Source organism: Rhinichthys klamathensis, unplaced genomic scaffold (genome assembly GCF_029890125.1).
Source record: "Rhinichthys klamathensis goyatoka isolate OS25496 unplaced genomic scaffold, OSU_Roscu_1.1 h1tg000259l_1, whole genome shotgun sequence".
NCBI classification, from domain to species: Eukaryota; Metazoa; Chordata; class Actinopteri; order Cypriniformes; family Leuciscidae; genus Rhinichthys; species Rhinichthys klamathensis.
In genome coordinates this window covers 1,654,577-1,677,554 of record NW_026606781.1, presented here as the reverse complement: position 1 = coordinate 1,677,554, position 22,978 = coordinate 1,654,577, and the positions used below count along the sequence as shown (strand labels likewise).

General features: G+C 35.9%; 1 protein-coding gene across 1 annotated transcript; it reads left to right on the top strand.

The window, feature by feature from the left end:
- The first annotated feature begins 1,591 nt into the window (after positions 1-1,591).
- Positions 1,592-16,629, top strand: gpr107 (G protein-coupled receptor 107). The gene is made up of 18 exons (XM_056267413.1): positions 1,592-1,714; positions 1,939-2,061; positions 2,264-2,314; positions 2,566-2,654; positions 2,765-2,907; positions 4,512-4,540; positions 4,631-4,687; positions 4,838-4,960; positions 5,051-5,184; positions 5,348-5,423; positions 5,674-5,747; positions 6,182-6,299; positions 6,584-6,714; positions 6,898-6,941; positions 9,402-9,451; positions 10,108-10,191; positions 11,474-11,595; positions 16,412-16,629. The coding sequence occupies exons 1-18, from the start codon at positions 1,616-1,618 to the stop codon at positions 16,500-16,502; spliced, it is 1,638 nt and encodes a 545-aa protein (XP_056123388.1). The 5' UTR covers positions 1,592-1,615; the 3' UTR covers positions 16,503-16,629.
- Positions 16,630-22,978: the final 6,349 nt, after the last annotated feature.

The window sequence follows — 22,978 nt, the reverse complement described above, 5'->3', positions numbered from 1 at the left end:
AATAAAGAATGGTCAAAGCTCAGGCTTGTCATGTATCTGGCTTTTTATTCTTGGATAAGAATGGTGAAGACCCCCATACTGAGATATAATTTAAGTTTTCTTATTGTGGAAAAAGCATTTTCTGTGATTGACCTGATTTTAGCAATAACAAAGATAACTGATGGATCCTTTATAATAATACGTTATGGTACAACTACAGTGCAATGCAAATAGTAAATATAACATAAAGTGAGAAGTAATAGTAAATAGTTTAGTCAATAAAATAAACAAATAGTATACAGCAAATAAAATAGTAATGATTAGTATAATTATATAATATCATAAGTACAATAATACAATCATAAAAATATTGATAATAGCATAGTTTATTAATAATACTATAATAATAGCAATAGAATAAGAAATATCAATTACAGAATATACACAATAAAAAATAAGTTAAATAGTGACTTTAATATTTAACTCTTTTTGTTAAATTTCAGTTTTATTGATCAGTAATAGCCATTATAACAGAAGTAGCTTCAGTCAAGCATACAGCAGGATACAATGTTAAAATAGCCTAAATATAAAGTTATGAAACTTCACTTTGCCCTCAGCCAAAACGATTTACCAGGGAACCATTTATAGATTAATGAGACCAAAGATCGCCCGTTAGATATACACAAGACGAATTATATCTCATGTTTAACCACTAGACTACAGACATCCGAGTCAGCGGCAACACTTCAGAAGCACTGGCCGAGGTACGGCTGTTCCAGGCGGGGTAGACGAGCGCTGAGCGCATCTTACAGCTCCGAAAACGTCAGATCAAATTTTTAAATAGGCGCTATCTTTATAAACAAACCACATATTTGAGCTTTAAACAACTACATTGTCGACTGAAAAACTATTTAAACTACATTTCGTGACACAATAACAGTAGTATTTTTAAATTTATCCTCTGAACGTTACTATTACTAATTAAATCATGACCAAATACAACCAAAAACAAACGTTCAGTCTTGCTTGTGAAAGGTAATTCCTCGAAAGCTGTTTTCAATTGTGTGGCGATGTGTACAGCCCCAAACAGCGCACAAAACAGGCATTTTTCTCAATTCCCGGTATGAGAGGTATGGGAAAGTTGCCATCCCCAACATGGCGGCGCCGTTGACGTACGCTCCAGCGGCCAATAGGGCGTCTATGTATTTATTATGTCTATGATTAAAAGTGTGCTATTAAGAGAAACGCGTCCTGCGTTCACCAACCACTATTGACCCCGCCCACTTAGCATACAGGAAACCATCTATCTATCTATCTATCTATCTATCTATCTATCTATCTATCTATCTATCTATCTATCTATCTATCTATCTATCTATCTATCTATCTATCTATCTATCTATCTATCTATCTATCTATCTATCTATCTATCTATCTATCTATCTATCTTTTGCTGGCGTTTGGAACAACATTTTGATTGACGTTGAAAATAACATTTTATAAGCATGTTCAGGCTGACTGTTATTATATTATCTTTTCCGCCCGCTAGAGAGCGTCGTCGCGTCGTTCATTAAAAAATGTGAACCGGAAACAATAGTACGATTGACCTGCTCTTATTTTTGAAGTGGATTTAAAAATGGCGTCTAGGAAGAGATGTATGTTTACAGTTATTAATGCGATTATAACAGCTCTTATCATTGAAAGTCAATGTCGACTCCATCATCTCATACTTAAGGTATGTGTGTGATGTGCTTCCAATGTTTTTATAAGATATTCGCACAGTCACTGTATTGTCATCACTGTTGTTTAATGCCAACAGATGCTCTCTGACTTAAGTGTCTTAATATTTGTCAATCATAATCGTTTTGTTGTGACAATGCAAAACCATTAACAGATAATTCAAAAGGATCTCAGCAGCTAAATGCCCGTTCGCCACTAAACACTCTTGTTCTGTTTTAGGACGACATCCGTCAGCGGGTTCATCTGAACACATTCGGCTTATATAAAGATGGTTACATGAGTATAAGCATGAACAGCCTCAGCTTCACTGATGGAAATACGGACAACATTGACAGCTCCACGGTCAGACTCTCTCTGCTGTCTGACAAATGACCGGCTTTCAGATTCATAGAGTACACTTTAATAAAATAACACAGTATAAAAATGTCTCGCACATTATTAATGGAACTTTTTAATCTCATCTTATACAAGGCATAATTTCAGAAAATAGAAATCATCTGTCACATAGAGAAATAAAATATCTTTGTCATATATTATTTTGCAGATTGGTTTTAGCCTAGATCGTGCAAACAATAATGGCTTCTCCACATATCTGGTCAGTATCTGTCTTTGAATGTCTATTTTTCTGCTGTATAGTTGTTATCAGAGTTGTATGATGACTGTGTTTGTAGATTTGTTACTTTGCATAAATTAACTGCTGTAACTTGACAGTCTTGTCAGTTAAGGCTCTTATATACAAGTACAGTATGATTCATATAATATTAGATTAAAGTTAATATTACATTCAGGCATTCTTTTTATGATCTTTCGGTCAGATAATTGATATTCTCTCTTATGAACACGCAGGATGAGGGTCTGGATTATTGTCCTCTGAAAAAGGATCCAAGTAGTAATTTTGCAGGGGTTCTTCTATTACTGGACTTCAAAAATAACCTGTGAGTTTTATTTTTGTACTTTGTAACTTTTTTTATTCATTATAATTTGAATGAATTTGGAAATATTATCTAGTTTTTTAATGTTCTGCCATGACTTGCGATATCCTCAGAGTGAGGAAGAAGACATCAGCGGAGGCTGGTGTTTTTCCCAACATCATACTTGTGTTGCCCAAAAGCATTGCAGAGGACCTGGAAGCTGAAAAGGAGAAAGATCTCCACGACAATGGGCCAGATGATGGATCTCAGTCTAAGAGTAAGTCTTTTCTTTTTATCTTGGACTGTAAATCATAACACGTGGTACACTACTGTTCAAAAGTCAGTTTTTTTTATTTTTTTTAAGAATTTAATATTTTTAACTGATCAAAAGCCACAGTAAAAACATTTTTAATATTTCAATATTTAGATTTACAAAATTTTTGTTCATCAAAGAATTCTTCAGTTTACACAAAAATATATTAAGCGCAACAACTGCTTTAAACGTTGATAATAATAATAAGAAAAATATTTGAGCACAAATTCATCATATTTGAATAATTTCGAAGTATCATGTGACACTGAAGACTTGAGTAATGATGCTAAAATTTCAGCTTTGCCATCACAGGAATAAATTACATTGAATTACAATGTATTCAAATAGAAATTAGTTATTTTAAATTGAAATAATGTTAAAAAAAATTACTGTATTTTTGATAAATAAAAGCAGTCTTGGTGAGCATACAATAAGAGACTTCCTAGCCGGCCTCTCCGGTCACTGTTCCCCCTCACCCCACCCAGCCCTGGAGTGGGCGCCCTGATTTTAGTTTGTGAGGCAGTACTGCCCTGAGATGGGGATTGGATGGGTGTAGGCTGTCAAATACATTGATTAAAAATGAATTGTTTTCATTTCGGTTCGTTCTTAGCAAATATATATATATATATATATTTTTAAATAAGAGTGGAATAACGTTCACTTTATAATGATTTTGCTAATAATCTTTGAAAATAACAACAACAAAAAAATCAATCACTGCTGATTTTTGTTCAGAGACAGATGCAGTTGGAACCTAAACATATTATTTGTGTAGCTATTTGTGTAGCTACCTACAGCAACAGAGCCGTCAACAGAGGAGTGCGGGCAGCGTGCCTTCAGTTGCAGATGCGGCCTTAAGCTTAAGATAATGATTCTAAAATTATTTTAGAGCTCTGTGTATTCAACTCACTTTATTTTCCTCATTCGTTTAAAATAAAATTTCATTACATAATAATAAACTGTAGGCTATATACAATTATTTTATTGTTGAATTGTTTATTAATTAAATTATTAGGTAAGCTAAGCATCATGTTAGTGATGGAAAAAAAAAAATCAGGCTTGTATATTTATGACATCAATTACTGCTTTATTTGTTAATAAACGGAAGTAACTTAAAATGCTATTTGTGTGTTGTACTTTTCATATTTTTAGTATAGTACAGCATAACTACAGTGCTTCCAGTAGGCTATTTTATGGAGCTGTCAACACTGGAAACTCCGGAATGCCTTCAGTTGACGAACACCCCATCCATATATAAAACTATGTGTTATTAAATTGTATATATCAAATTATTTTATTTACAAGTTTTACGCCACCGTGCATTGTTGCCTGTTGTGACCGCAGATGGCAGGCAGCTTGTAAATGTCATAGTTTAGACTTTAGAGAACCCCCTGCCCTAACTTTTGAACAAATAGTGGTTATCTGCACTTGTCGTCTTTGTATTGTAAACGCACTGAAAAGCCTTTTAATTAAGGCAATTTTAATTTTGGGGTAAGGATTTCTATACTTTGTATCAGTCTACCTTTCAATTATTGTTTTGTGTTTATTTCTCTCCTATTTATTTGCAGTGGGTTCTAAATCCAGGCAACATGTTGAGGTGAGATAAGTGAAAAAAATTAGGACTGCGCATTGTCTTAAAAATATGTTAATTCTGCATTCAATGATTTTGATTTAATTACTCCCACAGAGCAAGGCAGAAGATACATATCCTCTTCAGAGCAAAGACAAAGTCTATTCCTTTAAGGTAGGATATACATGAAAGGGTATTGCTGAGAGCTCATGAGATTCTGAAGCGCATCAAGCTAGTTCTGAGCTGAAGTAATATCTGTCCATTTTTAGGTTTACTTTTAAAAATATTTTGTGCATCCCACTGACTCTCCTGCTCTTGTTTTAGTTTTACTTCAACATCACAACGGATGAGCAGCAAGGCCTTTATAACTTTTATTTCTACAACTGCTACTCCATGCCAATAAACCAGGACAGCTCTGCGTCAGACATGCTGCCTTTCAACATTGATGTGAGTGTTTGTCTGAGTTCTAAAATACAGTGTCTATCAATATAAGGAAGTCATGCAGTTCATATACTCGGGAAATAAATATAATTTCAGATCAACATCATAGAGAAGAATCCAGAAAGCTACCTCTCAGCGGGAGAGATTCCTTTACCCAAGCTTTACATCTGTATGTCCATGTTCTTCTTCCTCATCGGCACACTGTGGGTTCATGTTTTGCGTACCCATAGGTAAGTGCTACAATAACAGACCTTATGTAAATTTTCTATTCGACAGTTTCATACATTTGACAAGAAATGACCAGTAGAGAGCAGCAAAATCATATTTCAGATTGTCTTCTGTAAAAATAGTAGAGCATATTATGGGGTCACTGTAATTCTCTTTTTTTATTAGTGCGGATGTTTACAAGATTCATTGGCTGATGGCTGCTCTTCCATTTACAAAGTCACTTTCCCTTATTTTCCATGCAGTGAGTTTTTTCATCTTTGTTTATATGTGAACCTTTGAAGGAAATGCTTATATTTGATGTAAATATCATTAGATTTCAAGAACATTATCTAAATCATACGCAATAAATGATCAAACCATGATAGTTCCACCAAAACCTTGCAATTTAGGGAAAGTGCATTTGAAATACAATTCCATTTTACGCCGGATACCTAAGGCAAAAAGCAGCATTACATTGCCTTTGTTTTAACCTTTTATATTCCTTTTTACAGATTGACTACTACTACATTTCCAATCAGGGCTTTCCTATTGAAGGTTGGGCTGTGGTCTATTACATAACTCACCTGTAAGTTCACCAACATAAACTGGATAATACAGGAATAGGGTGAAGTACTGTCATATAAGAAAAAAACAGATATTTATGTAATGTTTTTGTTCTTAAGCCTGTAACACACTACACAACCATTCAAAACATACACTTGCTGACTTTGAAAATGGTTACAGGGGCATCATAAACGACTGAAGATCACACACTACCAGACTTTCAAGTCATTCTGAACACAAAATCTGCAGACTAGCTCTGACTTTCAGCAAACTAGCGTTGACTCGTCCAGACTGGGAATCGGAGCAAAAATCTGGACAATAGTTGTTTAGTGTATTCCAGCCTTTTAAAAAGTTCCTTAGGTTGTTTTAGTTGGGTAGTGAACTTGTATTTTGAATGAAAACCACTGTGCTGTTGTCTTGATGACTGTAAAGATCTGAATGTTTTACTTTGTGCAGGCTGAAGGGGGCGCTATTGTTCATCACTATAGCATTAATAGGAACTGGCTGGGCCTTTGTCAAGCATATCCTCTCAGATAAAGACAAAAAGATTTTCATGATCGTCATTCCCCTGCAGGTATTGGTTCCCCCCACTTGAAAACAGCATCCGTCCTCATAGTAGTTTCTACTAGTGTTTCTGCAAAGTGTTGTGTATGAATATGCATGTAAAATCCCCAGTTTCTTTTAAACAATTTAGAGGTCACGAAACACTAAAACATATTTGTCAAGATGTTAATAGTACAGTGTTGCTCAACATAGTAGATGTCAGCACGTTATTTTTTAAAGACAAGGTTGTTAATGGGATTTTAAGCTAAACTACTGCTGTCCTATGATATTACTTAGTTTTAATTGTGATTTCAGGTTCTGGCCAATGTGGCATACATCATTATTGAGTCCACAGAGGAGGGCTCCAGCGAATATGGCCTGTGGATGGAGATCCTGTTTCTAGTAGATCTGCTATGCTGCGGGGCTATTCTCTTCCCAGTCGTCTGGTAAGTGCTCTTCCGGTTTGTCCTTTTGATGTGGCCCAGATTTAATTTTCTGTACCATAAATGATATAATTTGTAGACTAATAGACCAAAGTCTGATGTCTGTCTTATATAAGTAAATGGCAGGCTGTTTTGGCTTTTTTATCTTTAGTAGTTAGTCTGAAAGCAATTGTTTTTGTTTGGTAGGTCCATAAGACATTTACAAGAGGCATCAGCAACAGATGGCAAAGGTATGTCGAAGTAACATTGTCAGAGCACTTTGTGGTCAACAGTTCAGTGAAGTTAGATATAAAACTTGATCATCACATCTACTATTTGGAGTGTAATTTTTTTATGACCAGTTGTAGACGTCAGCCCTGTCACAATGTTGAAGCCATTTTAAATGAAGAATTGTGGAAAGTGTGTATTTTTAATCTTTCCAAATGCTTTGCTTGGTTGATTGAGCTGTACTTCCTCACATTTGGTTGTTCTCTGCTTGTAAGTCTTGGTCTTTACAGCATGAAATTGAATTGTGCTGCAGTTCTAGGCATGCTGACATACGTTAACCAAATAGTATAACTTACCAAGTAAATTCTCTTACTAACAGTGGTAGTCTATGGATTATTAAGAGGATACTTCCATTCAAAGAGTTTTTTAAGACATTAATTCTTTCAGCAATATCATTTGTTTTTACTGTATTTTTGATCAAATAAATGCATTTTTGGTGAGCACAAGAGACTTCTTTTCAAAAACATAAAAACAAATCTTACCAACCTCAAACTTTTGAACGGTAGTGTATCTCGTGAATTGTTTGTTAACTCCATTCCAATGATTTGCTTATTATGGGCAATTATTATTGGTGGTGTTGGTTTTGTGGTGTTATGATAAATCATAAATCAGATGAATTGACCCTAAGCTGAAAACACTAATGGATTCAATCATCATTATAAACACTGAGCACAATGGTCATTAATGTTTGGTCAGTTGTTAGTTTCCCATTCCCTTGAACAAACAGAACATGCGTCATCCCTGAATAATCTCTTCTGCAAGCTGTGTTACTAACATCAAACACACATACTATGTCTCCATTGTGGCTTGATAGTTTTAGGGTGGAAAACTGGATCCTGCTAGAGATGCTCTCTGGCATGTGCTTTGCCACTGTGCGTTGTTGCCTGTTGTGACAGCAGATGCCAGGCAGCTTGTAAATGTCATAGCTCAGAGAAACCAGCCTGTGCTATGACTTTATCTAACCCACAAATCCAGGGAGTGGATAGAGATTTGACCCTGCAGCAAGGGATAAATGCCATTACTGTTTGTTTTTTAATTTCATTCTGCTTTATTGTAAAATACAATGAATAATTGTTTATCTATATTATTTTGTAGCCTCCTGTATTTCATATATGTTGAAGAACATCTGTTTTTTCTGTTACACTGTTCAAAAGTCAGGGTTAGTAAGGTTTTCTTTTTTTTTTTTACAGAAATATTAAGCAACTCAACTGATTTCAACATTGATAATAATAATAATTTGTTTCTTGAGCTCCGTTACATCCAGTGCCATCACAGGAATGAATTACATGTAAAATATAAAAAGTATATGAAATATTTCACAATATTACTGTTTTACTTTATTTGATTAAATTCATCATTTTTGAGAATAAGAGACTTCAAAAACATTACAAAAATCTTACAGACCCCCAAAAATTAATTTATAATTTCATAGTAATGCATCTAGACCTTATTAAACTTAATACTTTTAATGTTTCACCAAAATGTCACTTTAGTCACATCCGCACACATACAGTATAACATACACTTTATAGCTTTATATATCTGAGGTTATGCATATCTACAGAAATTCATCTTAGCATTCAGCCTGTCCTCTCTGATTGACTGTGACTGTTTTTTTTCTCCAAGTTGTATTTGTAAAGCTTATACACAACATGTATTTAGTCAGATCTACATTAATCTAATTGTGTGTGTTTTAACTAGTAACATATACATGAAAAATGCATGCTTTTTACTAGCAAAGCTTTGGCACTATCACAAGTCCTTGTATCCGTTAAATATTTTTTGCTATTGCTATTTCGGTCATCCCTGAGGATGCCTGTTTCCAACAATCTAACATGTTTACAGTTACTTTTTTTCCAACAATATTTAAGGCTGAATGAACAAGTGCAGGTGTGTGTGTGTGTGTGTGTGTGTGTGTGTGTGTGTGTGTGTGTGTGTGTGTGTGTGAGGGAGATCAGCACAAAATGAAGTAGGTTATTCCCTTTAGCCCCAATGTCTGTGTCCCAATTTTTGCCACTGCAGAAATATGACTCCTCTCACAAATTACATAAGTGGCAATATATAAGCACAATATGAGATACATAAACTGTAGCACAACTATAGGTTGCTTGGTGTATTATGACTTTGTATAATCCTATATTGGAAAAAAAAAAATCTCTTCACACAATCAATACTTTTTCTCTTTTTTTTTTTCTCTCAAATAATCATTGTTTCATTGCTGCCTATCATATTTTTTCCTGCTTTCATCTTCTGCCTTTCCCTCACAGGGCACAAAGATATAAACTTAAATTGCCTTCTGATTTTGACAATTTTCACAGCAGGAGTGAGAACCACAGTAATTGAAGCATGAAAGTTAAAAGGAAAGCTCATTCCCTCTCTCTCTGTTTTAATTGTAATGTTTGGCTTTCTCGTTCCCCTTGTAGCTGCCATCAATCTGGCTCAACTGAAACTTTTCAGACACTACTATGTGATGGTATGTATTCACCTCCATGTCATTCTCACTTGCGTTCAGACACAGTGCTTTTAAAAGGACATGTGCCTGGTGCTCAGTTTGTGCTGGACTGACTGTCTGTTATGGCACTAGACTTGTTAGACTTATTAGTTTTGCTTTATTTTAACAGTCACTGTCTCTTTAAATGCATTTATTTATGAAGGTCTGTGTATGAATACATTGCATTCACTGTTTTTACATAGATTTTTCACTGGATTTTTGTCTGGATTTGTCTCCAGCCAGTCTGAGCCAAAAGTATTCAATTCTGCATGTTTTAGGTTTAATTCATTAATTTGTAAGGACAGAAAAGACGCTTATTTTGTTCAGTGCTTCAATGGAAACAAGAACATCTGACCGTGAGGAGTTCACATGATCAATTGCCACATTTACTCATTCGATTAGTGACCTAATTAGTCCAAAACCTAAATAAATTTCTTTATTTTGGCATTCTTTTTATCTCATCAAAATCAGACTAGAAATCTTTTAGATAAGTGTATCTCTCTCTCTCTCTCTCTCTCTCTCTCTCTCTCTCTCTCTCTCTCTCTCTCTCTCTCTCTCTCTCTCTCTCTCTCTCTCTCTCTCTCTCTCTCTCTCTCTCTCTCTCTCCTTACTCTCTTCTCACTCTTTTTCTGTCACAGATTGTATGCTATATTTATTTCACCCGCATCATTGCCAGTCTCATCAAGGTCATTGTCCCTTACCAATGGAAGTGGCTCTACCAGGTGAGTGATGGCAGCTTCCTCAAACATCAGTATAGTAAAAGTGCACTAAAGACTTGTTCACATAAAAAAAAAAAAAAAACTTCCCTAATGATCCCTTCACACAGACATTCATATGTGTAATATTTTAGCAATATTTATTGTTTTACATTAAAGCTAGTTAAGTCATTCTTCAGCATTCCCAAGATAACAAATAGTATGTGGACTGTAAAAGACTGTAAAAGACCAATTGTCCAATGCCATGAGGGGTCACATGATTGTTTTACTAAGCAGTGTACATAGGGTGGCCACCTGGTTATTGCTCTGTTGCAGGACAGTAGATGTGATTTTGCGGGACAGTGCAATAAAATTACTGCTATTATACTATGTAAATATTGATTTACATTAGTTGGGAAGCTTATTTTAACGTTTTAAATAGACAATTAAGCTTAGTTAATTGTGACCAGCTTTGTGACTGGTGACAATGTATTTTACAGGACCTATTGCGATTGGGAAATATATATATAATTTTATTATTATTATATCTGAATAACAGTCTAGTAGTAGTAAGCAAAAATCACATTATATAAAATAAATTTCCTTAAGTAGCAGCAAACTTATTTTCCTTTATTAGACTATGCAAAGAATAAATGCATTTTACTGGATTTAGTGCATCTTGAACTTGTGTCTTTTGTTGGATCTGGCATGTTTAATCAGGATGTTGTCAAGAATAAGTCCTGGCTGGTGTAGCTGTATAAGGTCCACATTGGTTCCTTTGCTCCGTCCACACAGTCGTCATCAGCAGAAAAAAACCCTCTCTATGAATACGTTGGTTGGTTATTTTCCCGCTCTAGCTAGAACATAAGGGCTGCGCAAATGGATTTTAAAACGGCATTCGCATTTTTTAGTATTATGTTTCTTATTGTGGTTTTGTAATTTTAGGGAAGAAAAAAAAATCCAGACATAATTGAAATGTGGGACACTAGGGCTCCCAATTTTGGGTGGTCACCCTACATATACAAGGTCACTATCCAGTTGTAGTGCACTTCACAGATAATATTTTGAGCTGACTTCAGTGACTTTAAGTTTTATGTCTGTTGCTTAGATTCTATAAGATAACACTGTTGGGTTACAAATACTTATTTAGAACCATTTGAATCTCAGATTTGATAAAATGCATGAAAAGAAGATATCATATTGGGTTAACAATTGAAAAAAATCCACAAATACATACATGCAAGTGCAACCATTCAAAGTTTTATTGCTTTTTCAAGTTATATAAGTGTATTTTATTCTTTATTCATAGCTGCTGGATGAGCTTGCCACTTTGACCTTCTTCTTTTTAACCGGACACAAGTTCCGACCGGCCTCCTACAACCCCTACCTACTGCTGTCTGTGGAGGAAGAAGACATGGAGATGGATGATGTGTAAGAAATCATATTTAAATACACAGCTACTGGTGATTATGCACTTTATATTTAATGTAAGAGCAGGCAATGTTTTTCTTGGCAATGTTCTTCTATTTATTTACCTATAGAGACTAATGAATCAGAAGTCTTGCACAGGAAATAGCTTATTTCTGCTTTGAAAAATAAGGTGGATGTCATATTACAGACACAATGAACGCTAAACATTAACTTTCTTTCATGATAAATTTTCATAGTGCGTCATTCTTTTATTTCAAATGATCAAGGGCGATTTGATTCCTCAAGATGGTATGACTCACTCACAGCAGAGAGAAAGTGACGTCGGATGACCATAACCACACACAAGAGATGATATAAGACTGTCTCAATTTAAAGGGATAGTTCACTGTCATCATTTACTCACTGTCAAGTTGTTCCAAACCTGTATGAATTTCTTTCTTCTGCTGAAAACAAAAGAAGATATTTTGAAGAATGTGGGTAACCAAACAGTTGATGGGCCCCATTGATTTTTCCCCCCCCATATTGTAAAGTCAATGGGGACCATCAACTGTTTGGTTACCCAAATTCTTCAAAATATCTTCTTTTGTTTTCAGCAGAAGAAAGAAATTCATACAGGTTTGGAACAACTTGACAGTGAGTAAATGATGACAATTTTATTTTGCAGGTGAACTATCCATTTAAAAGTGCATTACTCTCATTTTTGTTTTTTTTACAATTATAAGACCATGTGTATGCGCAGCTCTTCTACATACCATGACCCTGTTGCGCCCCATTACCAGCTGCGACCTGGTCACACGGACAGGCTTGCAATGATCCAGCCACCTGTCATGGCTCTAGAAGAAGCCCACAGGGGTTCCTTCTGATTGGAGGACCTGGTAGCCATCCTCATTACATGCCCTAGCTGAAAGCACCTGTCATACCCTGTTTATTTACATACGCACTCCCAAACTTTCATGCTGGTCATTTCCTGCTTATTTTAAAGCCATGCCATGTACTTACTCCAAACGACCTCATCAGGTCAGACGATTCTTTGTTTTAATTTCTTTCTCTTGCTTCATCTCTACTGGCTTGGTGGTTTTTTTTTGTTCCTCCTTTTTTCTCCATCCTCGTGATTTTCTCGCTAAGGTCTCAGTGGATTGCGTTTCTCTTCACTACCTGATGTCCAAGTCTTGTTCTGTTCCATGACAAAACCCATCCTCCCCTCCTTCCCCCAAGTTCCCATCTCCCATTCACCCCGCATTCAGCATCCCCTCAGGCGACGTGTGCTCTATCCCCGGCACTTCCCAAAATAGCCCTGTGACTCCGTATGTCCTTGTTCCTTGCTTGCACTTTCCCCCTCTTCTTCTTCTCCTTCTCCCCCGACAGCCTACCATACACAGGACATTTTGCTTTACTCTTTGTGTTATTTTTTTTTTGTGGCCTATTTTCCCAAAACTTTTTTTGGGTGACTTGGGGTGCGGCCTGATTCAGCTGTCCTCATTGAGTCTCGCAAAGAACACAGAAAAGATGGATGACGGTAACCACAAAAATAGAGGGCATTGCTCTCATGAGCATTCAGAGTTTAGGTCCACACTGCCCTGTCTGCTTTTATTATTATTATTATTATTTAATTATAAAATGGAGATACTTTTTTTCCTTTTTTAATCGAGTGCAACAGTTTAACAATTTTCCATTCATTTTCTCCATTGAAAAATCATTTTCGTTGATGGACAATAATTTGTCGTGGTTATTTCAACTTCCTTTTTAAAAAATTGTTTAATAGCCAAATTCCAGGTGAAGAACTATAGTACCCATGAATCCTGAAGGGATCGCCCACCTACTTAATATATTTGTAGAAACATTTATTTTTTCAGGATTCTTTGAATAGAAATATTAACAGAGCAGCAATTATTTGAAATAGAAATCTTTTGTAGCATTATAAATGTATTTACTGTCCTTTTCATCCTTGCTGAATAAAAGACAAAAAAAACTTTAAATCTATCGCAAAATATTCATATTCACTACTGTAAAGTATATTTTTAAATGTGAAAAATCAGTGACGGTAAATAAATCAGTGTATTTTTTTTTTTAAATCAACTATCCTTAATGGGATTGTAGTTCATTGCCTCAAAAGATGTACACATTTGTAATGTTGTGATTCATCTTGGGGCTGGTTGGTTTTGTTAATGGCACTGAAAAAGTGGAGGGTCACAGTTGCCCTCTTTTGTAAAGTATTACATAAAATCAGCTTTAACTATTAATGTGCTATAAATCGGGCCTTTTCTTCTGGAATCAAAGGTACATTTGTTACACACAAAGCGCCATAAAATGAAACCGATCTCATAGCATTCTAGCTGTTTAGGGCACCTGTTAACAGAACTTGATTTGAGCTGAAATTATTATATTTTCTTTTTGCCATTTCTTACAGTCTTTATTTTAGGATTTGTGTCTCAGTAGTCAGAGGTTGCTGCTGAGGAGAGACAATGACTGGTGCTGTGGTCTCTGGCCGTGTGGTGAATGTCTCGAAAACCTTGAAGTCCTGTTCTATAGCAGTACTTATGGATTGCGTTTAAATTGCTGAAAAAGTTATCATTGTGTATCTCAACATTCAGTGACTTGTTTGCACCCGATTTGACTCTAGTATATTGCACTCATGTTTTCTTCTCCATTAATATAATAAAATGGGTAAATCTTGTTGCTTCAACAACAGTAGATGTGTGGTGCATCTGAGCCGTGAACAGTATGCTGATACTAGTTGTGGCCATATGCAGTCCAATCCGTGCTCAGAGTATGAAAGCAAGAGAGTTTATGTGCGTGTTGCTCTCACTTGGTCTCATTTTTTGCTCGGAACATTCTGTCCACATTCAAATCTAATACAGAATGCTTGCCCAGTGAACTCATGGTCACATTTTATTGGAAATGGCTGTATGAATGCAAATGTTGATCTTGGTTTAGGTGATTCAAACATTTGTGGCTCAGTGGGAGAAGATTCAGAAAGAACAATAGACACTAAACTTGTACTTCATGCCAAATGTAAATACTCATTTTAATTACACATTTGTTGCAATCATCTTAGAAACTACAGTGACCAGAAGGGGACATGTTCGGTTTAGTTTAATTGTGGCCACGACATATTAACTCTTGGGAATGTGATAATATGTTGTGGCCTTAAGATCGTATGTTGAGTGAACGATATATTTTTCTAGTGGCCACGACTTCTTTATGTTGAGGGAAGGACATCTATTTCCCATGGCCATGAGTTAAATGCGTTAACAACCTGCAATTTTCAGAAATGGATAGTATTTTATTTTTATTAGGAAAAGGTGGGGAATTAAGAAATTATTATATTAACATATTGCCTGTTATATTGTATTGATTGCGATGGTGCCTATAGACCGTATACAAATAAAGTTTATCAATAAATGTCAAAAGAATATGCATTATAAAATGTTTTTATCCAAATGTCTTTTAAATCCAGTCACTGAGCATTTCTTTTTTTATTTAATATTTTGATATTATTATTGTTGTTTTTATCGATTATGTATTTGCTTTATTTTCCTCTTCATTTCCTGCATCTCCTTACCTAATTAACTTTCTGTATATATTATGTTACTTAAAGTATATATTTTGTAAATACTGTAAATGCCTGTATTTCTGTCGACAGTAGCCTGTGAAGATAAATGAACGTCGGTTTTCATTTATAGCACATCGTTCCCGTGAAAGCATTCGAATGAAGTTTGAATAAAACATGAAATGAAACATGAAAAACATAAAATTAAGTTGTAATAATATATATATATATATATTATTATTATTATTATTCCGCTTGATCTCATTATCTCTTTACCCAGTTAACATTATGTATTATCTTATAGCCTACTTACAGTAACATATAGCCTAGGTTTTGTAAATAGGCCTATTTGTAAATGCCGAAAAGTCATGCCAATAAAGCTTTGATTATGACCTTTACGGGAAGTTCGCTTTACAGGAATCTAACATATATTAGGCTATATTTTTCATTTTATTTCGGTTAGGCATAATAATAATAATAAAAAAAACACGATCAGTGAATGGATTTAAAAGGCTGTGAGATGGGATGGATAATTTTTTCTTGTAGGCCTATATTATTTTATGTTCTAACATATTCTTTTATCATTTATTGATAACAAACTTTATTTCAATGCTGTCTAGGCAACATTGCGTGCAATATAATTGGCTATTATATAGGTTAATATTATAATTTCTTAATTCTGCCCTTATTTTGTCATTCTTAATTAAAAATATATATTATTATAGCCCTATCCAGAGCCGTTGATCATGACGCAGGTTGTTTACACATTTAACTCGTGGCCATGAGAAATTATGTTTTTCCCCCAACATAGGATCTCGAGGGCACGACATAAGGATGTCATTACCTCGACAAAATGATCTTGTGGCCACGACAAAACTAAGTGAAGTGAACCAAACATGTCCCCTCGTGGTCACTGTAGAAAACAGAAAGATTAAGAGAAGGATTGTTTTGTTTTGTTTTATGAATTAAACATCAGTTGTATGCATGCGAAATTGCTGAAGGGCTTTCCTCAGAAAATTGGGACAGTCTGAAATTATTTAAGGACCTGTTTATGTTTTTATTTAGCTATTTCAGAGAAGCATTACTGATCCAGATTCTGTCCACACTGATATTCACAAGAAGCGCAAAACCAAATCTAATGTAGAAATATTTTTATCTCTTGAATGTTTTGTGGTTGAGTATTTAAGAGTGTTTGGCTTCAAATGACAAATCATCCCTGTTGTGCTTGTTTTTTGTTGTTAATGATGCTCTTTTCTTTCATTTCAGGGTAACTACCTCAACAGGCATGGGAGAGGGCGTTAAGAAGGTGAAGAAACTGTCAAATGGACCATCAGAGGAGAGGGAGAGCATGGCATGATGGGAGATACAATTCTCTGTCGGTTCTGTGTGCCTCTGGACTTTGTGGCCAGCTACTGACATGTGAGACATTCTTGAAGAGCTTAACAGCTTTATGTGCAGAATTCACAGTGGACCATCTCTCATGATCACATTCCATATCCACATATATGTCTATCTCTGTAAATGTTGCACAGACAGTATGGATAATTCACAGTACCCAGCTCCATGATTCCTTCAGCCACTGTAGTTTTAATTGAAATGCTAGGTGCTGCTGTGTATTATTTTCATTTTACCTTGATGATTTTTTATTTATTAATGACCTTCCTACTCATTGCTTGATCTTAGACACGCTGTGGCACTTTAACAGGTATACACTCCAGTCGAGTGAACGCGTATGTGAGGTCACTGGAAATCTGTGACGTCTCTTTCAGCTATTATTTAAATGATTATTACCTGCTCTGAGTTCTCAGAAAGAATCATTTTTATGTAAATATCCAGGCCCTTAAAACATACGTAACCCAGATTAATGTTACAAAGATTTAACTGTACAGTTCTAAAGCTTACGTCAGGATTTGATGACAGCTGCTTAGTATTTTCTCAGTATTTGTGGATTATTGAATGGATGACGATGGACTTTCGTGAAATAGATCCAGGGTGTCCAGAAACTTGTTTCAAATGTATCAAACGTGGATTAAAATGATTTCAGGGATCTTGTAATTTACGTAATTTAGTAATGTAATGGAGGGTTTTATTTTGATGTTTAATATTTTGCTTATTTTTGGATATCTTTGAGCAAGCTTTATGAAATTGTGTTTAAATTGTGCAATGGTTTCATTTGCATTTGTCTTTTATATTTGGTTAAAAGTGTTTATATAAATCATGTGAAGTGTCCATCTCCATCTCTATGATAAAGAGCCCATCAGAAATCAACCCTGAAAATCTTATCAGCGTTTTTATTTGAAAACATACAGAGGGACAACATTTTCTCTTCATGTTTACCAGAAACGATCATAGCAAATAAGACCAATGCTAAAGCAGGGTCTTATCATGCTGGGACACACTAAACATTCGACAGCACTGAAGCAAAAGGCTCACTTATAATTAATTCACAAGTCTCGAGTCCTGTGCTCACTTCTGCTCAAGTGCCATTAAGAGCATCTGATATGGACAAAATGTCAAAAAGGGACTAATGAAAAGCGTTGGCTGCTGAGGATGGGAGAGTTGCAAATGCTAATTCTATTTCCCTTCTACTTGATTAGAAAATAAAGCATGAGAAATGTTTTAAATTAATTTCATATCCATTATCTCTTAATAATAATTATGAGGACAGATGCAAGCTTCAGTAATGCAGTTGGGAAGAGATGTAGTGAGGCGCAAGATGCTGACATGCATTGGATGAATTTATTCTCGCAAATTTCATTCCTTATTTGCGGTCCGTAATAATCAGTTACCAGAAAAACTCTGATTCTGTGCTACTTGATTACTTCATCAGTTTTTTTTGTGTCAGTCTTGATTAGAGAATATTATGTCACTTTAATGGTCTATTTATAACCAGACTGCATGGGGATAAGGAAGTTTTAGTAAGTATTTGCTTAAACTAGCTAATAGATGTTCATTATGCCTATATAAAAGATAATGGTATATACTGCAATGTTTATGATTATAGTTTTATTCGTATCTGGTTTAATTAAAGGTTTGTCTTATTACCCTTAATCATGTTATTTAAAATTATTATTAAAAAAATTAGCCCTATTTAGCCAACTCAATTTGAAGCTGTGTTTACCATCTTAAAAGGCTAATTGCGCAGTGTTTACCCTAACACGGTTAGCCAGCTTTATGGTGGTGATAGTCGCACATGGTGTAAAAGAGAGTGAGGATGAGGATCTAGAAGCTGGATTAGATGGCAGTTGACAATATTAGTCTGTGCCCAGGGTGAATGGGGTTAAAGATTAGCTGTCTGGCTAAAGCTCTCTGTGCAATAGCATAAGGAATGGTTTGAGGGTTGTTGAAAATCCAGTGTCTTGGAAGAAGCGATGAACAATTTTTTCTTTTTCCATTAGCTTAATGAAAACAAATGCTTCAGTTTTAGAGTTTTGAGTAACACAATCACAATTTTCTGGATGTAAGTGGCAAACTCTGACATATATAGTCAAAATGGGACATCTGGTTATTTTAAATATAAAAAGGAACATTTAATTTTAAATATAATTCATAAAAGATTAAATTGAATTTGAATTTGATTGGCTGAGCGGCCTTCATGTGATACTTTCTTTAGGCTACATCGTTACGCCTATGGCACAAAGTAACTATCACTGAAATGAGTCGTTTAATCATTCAATTAACCGTTTCTTTATAAACATTGATTCATTTATTAAAGCAAGAAGTGCACTATCTTTGTGGAGGATGCATTGAATCATTCACTCAAGCAATTTGTTCAAACACCACTACTGTGTGTCGCGTGGATGTAAATATTTTAAGTGTCTAAAATGTAAGTTACTTAATAATTTCTTATTAATTTAACTGTTAAAAGCATTGTCACACTGGCAAAATCACATTTGCAAAGTCTGAAAAGTGGCAAGTTCACTGAATATGATCTGAGAGGAAACACCTGCCACATGTATTTTCTGGCAGTGTATTGATTATGTACAATGACTTAGGTACAATATGTAGGATTTTTGCAGTAAAATATCCAAAAACCACTAGGCCAATGTTATATACACTCACCGGCCACTTTATTAGGTACACCTGTCCAACTGCTCGTTAACACTTAATTTCTAAGCAGCCAATCACATGGCGGCAACTCAGTGCATTTAGGCATGTAGACATGGTCAAGACAATCTCCTGCAGTTCAAACCGAGCATCAGTATGGGGAAGAAAGTTGATTTGAGTGACTTTGAACGTGGCATGATTGTTGGTGCCAGAAGGGCTGGTCTGAGTATTTCAGAAACTGCTAATCTACTGGGATTTTCACGCACAACCATCTCTAGGGTTTACAGAGAATGGTCCGAAAAAGAAAAAACATCCAGTGAGCGGCAGTTCTGTGGGCGGAAATGCCTTGTTGATGCCAGAGGTCAGAGGAGAATGGCCAGACTGGTTCGAGCTGATAGAAGGGCAACAGTGACTGAAATAACCACTCGTTACAACCGAGGTATGCAGCAAAGCATTTGTGAAGCCACAACACGCACAACCTTGAGGCGGATGGGCTACAACAGCAGAAGACTCCACCGGGTACCACTCATCTCCACTACAAATAGGAAAAAGAGGCTACAATTAGCAAGAGCTCACCAAAATTGAACAGTTGAAGACTGGAAAAATGTTGCCTGGTCTGATGAGTCTCGATTTCTGTTGAGACATTCAGATGTTAGAGTCAGAATTTGGCGTAAACACAATGAGAACATGGAACCATCATGCCTTGTTACCACTGTGCAGGCTGGTGGTGGTGGTGTAATGGTGTGGGGGATGTTTTCCTGGCACACTTTAGGCCCCTTAGTGCCAATTGGGCATTGTTAAATGCCACGGCCTACCTGAGCATTGTTTCTGACCATGTCCATCCCTTTATGGCCACCATGTACCCATCCTCTGATGGCTACTTCCACCATGTCACAAAGCTCTAATCATTTCAAATTGGTTTCTTGAACATGACAATGAGTTCACTGTACTAAAATGGCCTCCACAGTCACCAGATCTCAACCCAATAGAGCATCTTTGGGATGTGGTGGAACGGGAGATTCGCATCATGGATGTGCAGCCGACAAATCTGCGGCAACTGTGTGATGCCATCATGTCAATATGGACCAAACTCCCTGAGGAATGCTTCCAGCACCTTGTTGAAACTATGCCACGAAGAATTGAGGCAGTTCTGAAGGCAGAAGGGGGTCCAACCCGTTACTAGCATGGGGTACCTAATAAAGTGGCCGGTGAGTGTATTTTATTTAGTTGATGACTTACAATATCCCCAATGTTTCCAAATATTTCTAAATCGTGAGAAAATTGCGATTTTAGTCAAGGAAACGGGACGTGTCAGCAGGGGTGAGGAGTCGCCAGTCAATGGCGTCATATCCGCGTTACTCTCGGTTTCCGCCACTAGAGGTTTCCGCTTGTACTGCCATAGTAACCATGGCGACAGACGTGGACAACTAGGTAATGCCAATAGTCTCTGGTAATGCTTAGCAGGACGCTCACGCTGTTGTTGTTTTGTTCAAACATTTTGGACCATGGCAAGCAGACTTTGAGACAAAAAGAGGACTAGAACGAAGATCAAAATCTTTCGAGATGCCGAGAGGTCCACGTCCGCGACTAACTTCGACTTGACAGAGACACGAGTGTTCCATGTATTTTATTAGACAGGTGAGCAAATGTACATAAAACTAATCAATATTGTTTAGTTCAACATGATGAAATGTTAGAATATGATCTGTATGTTATTCTAATGTTGATCTAGTTTACTGCTAGTCTCATATAGCCAACAAACAACCTAACTAACAACATTCAACACACTCAAATGCCGTTTAGTGTGATAGTGTAACTGTTAGAGCAAGTGAAACAGCGCTGCGTTGCCTCAGGTTTAATTCGTCTTATAAACTGACCTGTGTGAGTATTAATTCAGCACTTGCGTGTAGTTCGGTAGAATGAAATGTCCTTATTCCGCGGGACTCGCGTTGCGTGTGGCGCTGGTATAGCTACGTCTCTCATTAGCAATCGTGCCCTGCTTCATACCACAGTCATGTTAAAAACATCAATGTATTCACTCATCCATAAAAGATCCATCAGCTTGACGACAAGATCCATAATTCCGCTTGATGCTTTGCGTCATCGATATACGCCTTTGTTATTGTAAGAGATTAGCGATCCCCGGTGGCCAGAAATTACATACGAAGTAAAGCAGTCCTAAATAACTTTGACTAAATTATACTCCACTGAGCCATTTGTATTCTGGGCCAGAGAAACTTCACTAGAAAAAGGCTCCCGTAACCTTTTGTTAAAAGGAAAGCATCTAACATAAAAGTCTCTTTTGAGATACCAGCAGATTGTATAAATGTTACCAAATATAGGATAGGCCTACATAATTTTACAAAGTAGTGCTCAAATGCTTGGCACAACATGTCATTTATTTAGATAAAACACTTTTGTCTACCTGACGTCTACAAAATATGCTGCTCAAAAGTGCCTTTTTAAACTCCTGGCTACTTTCCAGTCTGTTCTCCTGCTGTGCAATACCCCAATCTGTAAATCGATTCCTTCCTCCCCTTTGCTTAGATGCTATTTATATGCCTCTTCCACCTTCCGAAATATTTTGTATCTGTATTTTTTTTATTCCAGAATGGTCCTGATTTAGAACTTTGCTATATTGATGCTCTGATGCAACTACAGTGGTGTGAATAAGTTATTACCCCCATGCTAAAGTTGCCTAAAAAGAGGAATAAAAAAATCATCTTTTGGAAATTGATCTTAATGCCTTAATTAGAAAAATGAGGAAAAATCCAACCTTTAAGGACACCAATTTTCTTTGTGTATGAATAATGTATCATAAATAAATAAATGTTCTTCCTTAAAATACAGGGTGCATAAGTCAGGCCCCCCCTATGTTAAATTCCCATAGAGTCAGGCAGATTTTTATTTTTAAAGGCCAGTTATTTCATGGATCCAGGATAATATGCATCCTGATAAAGTTCCCTTGGCCTTTGGAATTAAAATATCCCACATCATCACATTCCCTTCACCATACCTAGAGATTGGCATGGGGTACTTTCCATAAGATCATCTTTCAATGCAAATCAAACCAGCTATTAGGCTAACTGAAATAACACCATGCCAATCTCTAGGTATGGTGAAGGGAATGTGATGATGTGGGATATTTTAATTCCAAAGGCCAAGGGAACTTTATCAGGATGCATATTATCCTGGATCCATGAAATAACTGGCCTTTAAAAATAAAAATCTGCCTGACTATATGGGAATTTAACATAGGGGGGGGCCTGACTTATGCACCCTGTATTTTAAGGAAGAACATTTATTTATTTATGATACATTATTCATACACAAAGAAAATTGGTGTCCTTAAAGGTTGGATTTTTCCTCATTTTTCTGATTAAGGCATTAAGATCAATTTCCAAAAGATGATTTTTTATTCCTCTTTTTAGGCAACTTTAGCAAGGGGGTAATAACTTATTCACACCACTGTAAATTCATCACAAAATGTCACAGAGACCAGAGTCTGTTCTTCTTAGTGTATTTAATAGTATGGAGATCTGAGATGAAGTAGAGAAAGTGTAGATGCTTTTACAAAAGGTACTGGTGGCACCATGGTATCTAATGGTAATAATGTGGTTCTTTGATATATGGTACTGAATTATTACCATATCCATATCTCATGGTATTTTCATTGTAATCTAAGGTATATGAAACTACCATGGTGCACAACAAATATGTTGTATTACTATCAGTTCCCTAAAAATATATTTTTTTGTATTTTTGTTAGTTGTATCCTAAATGACA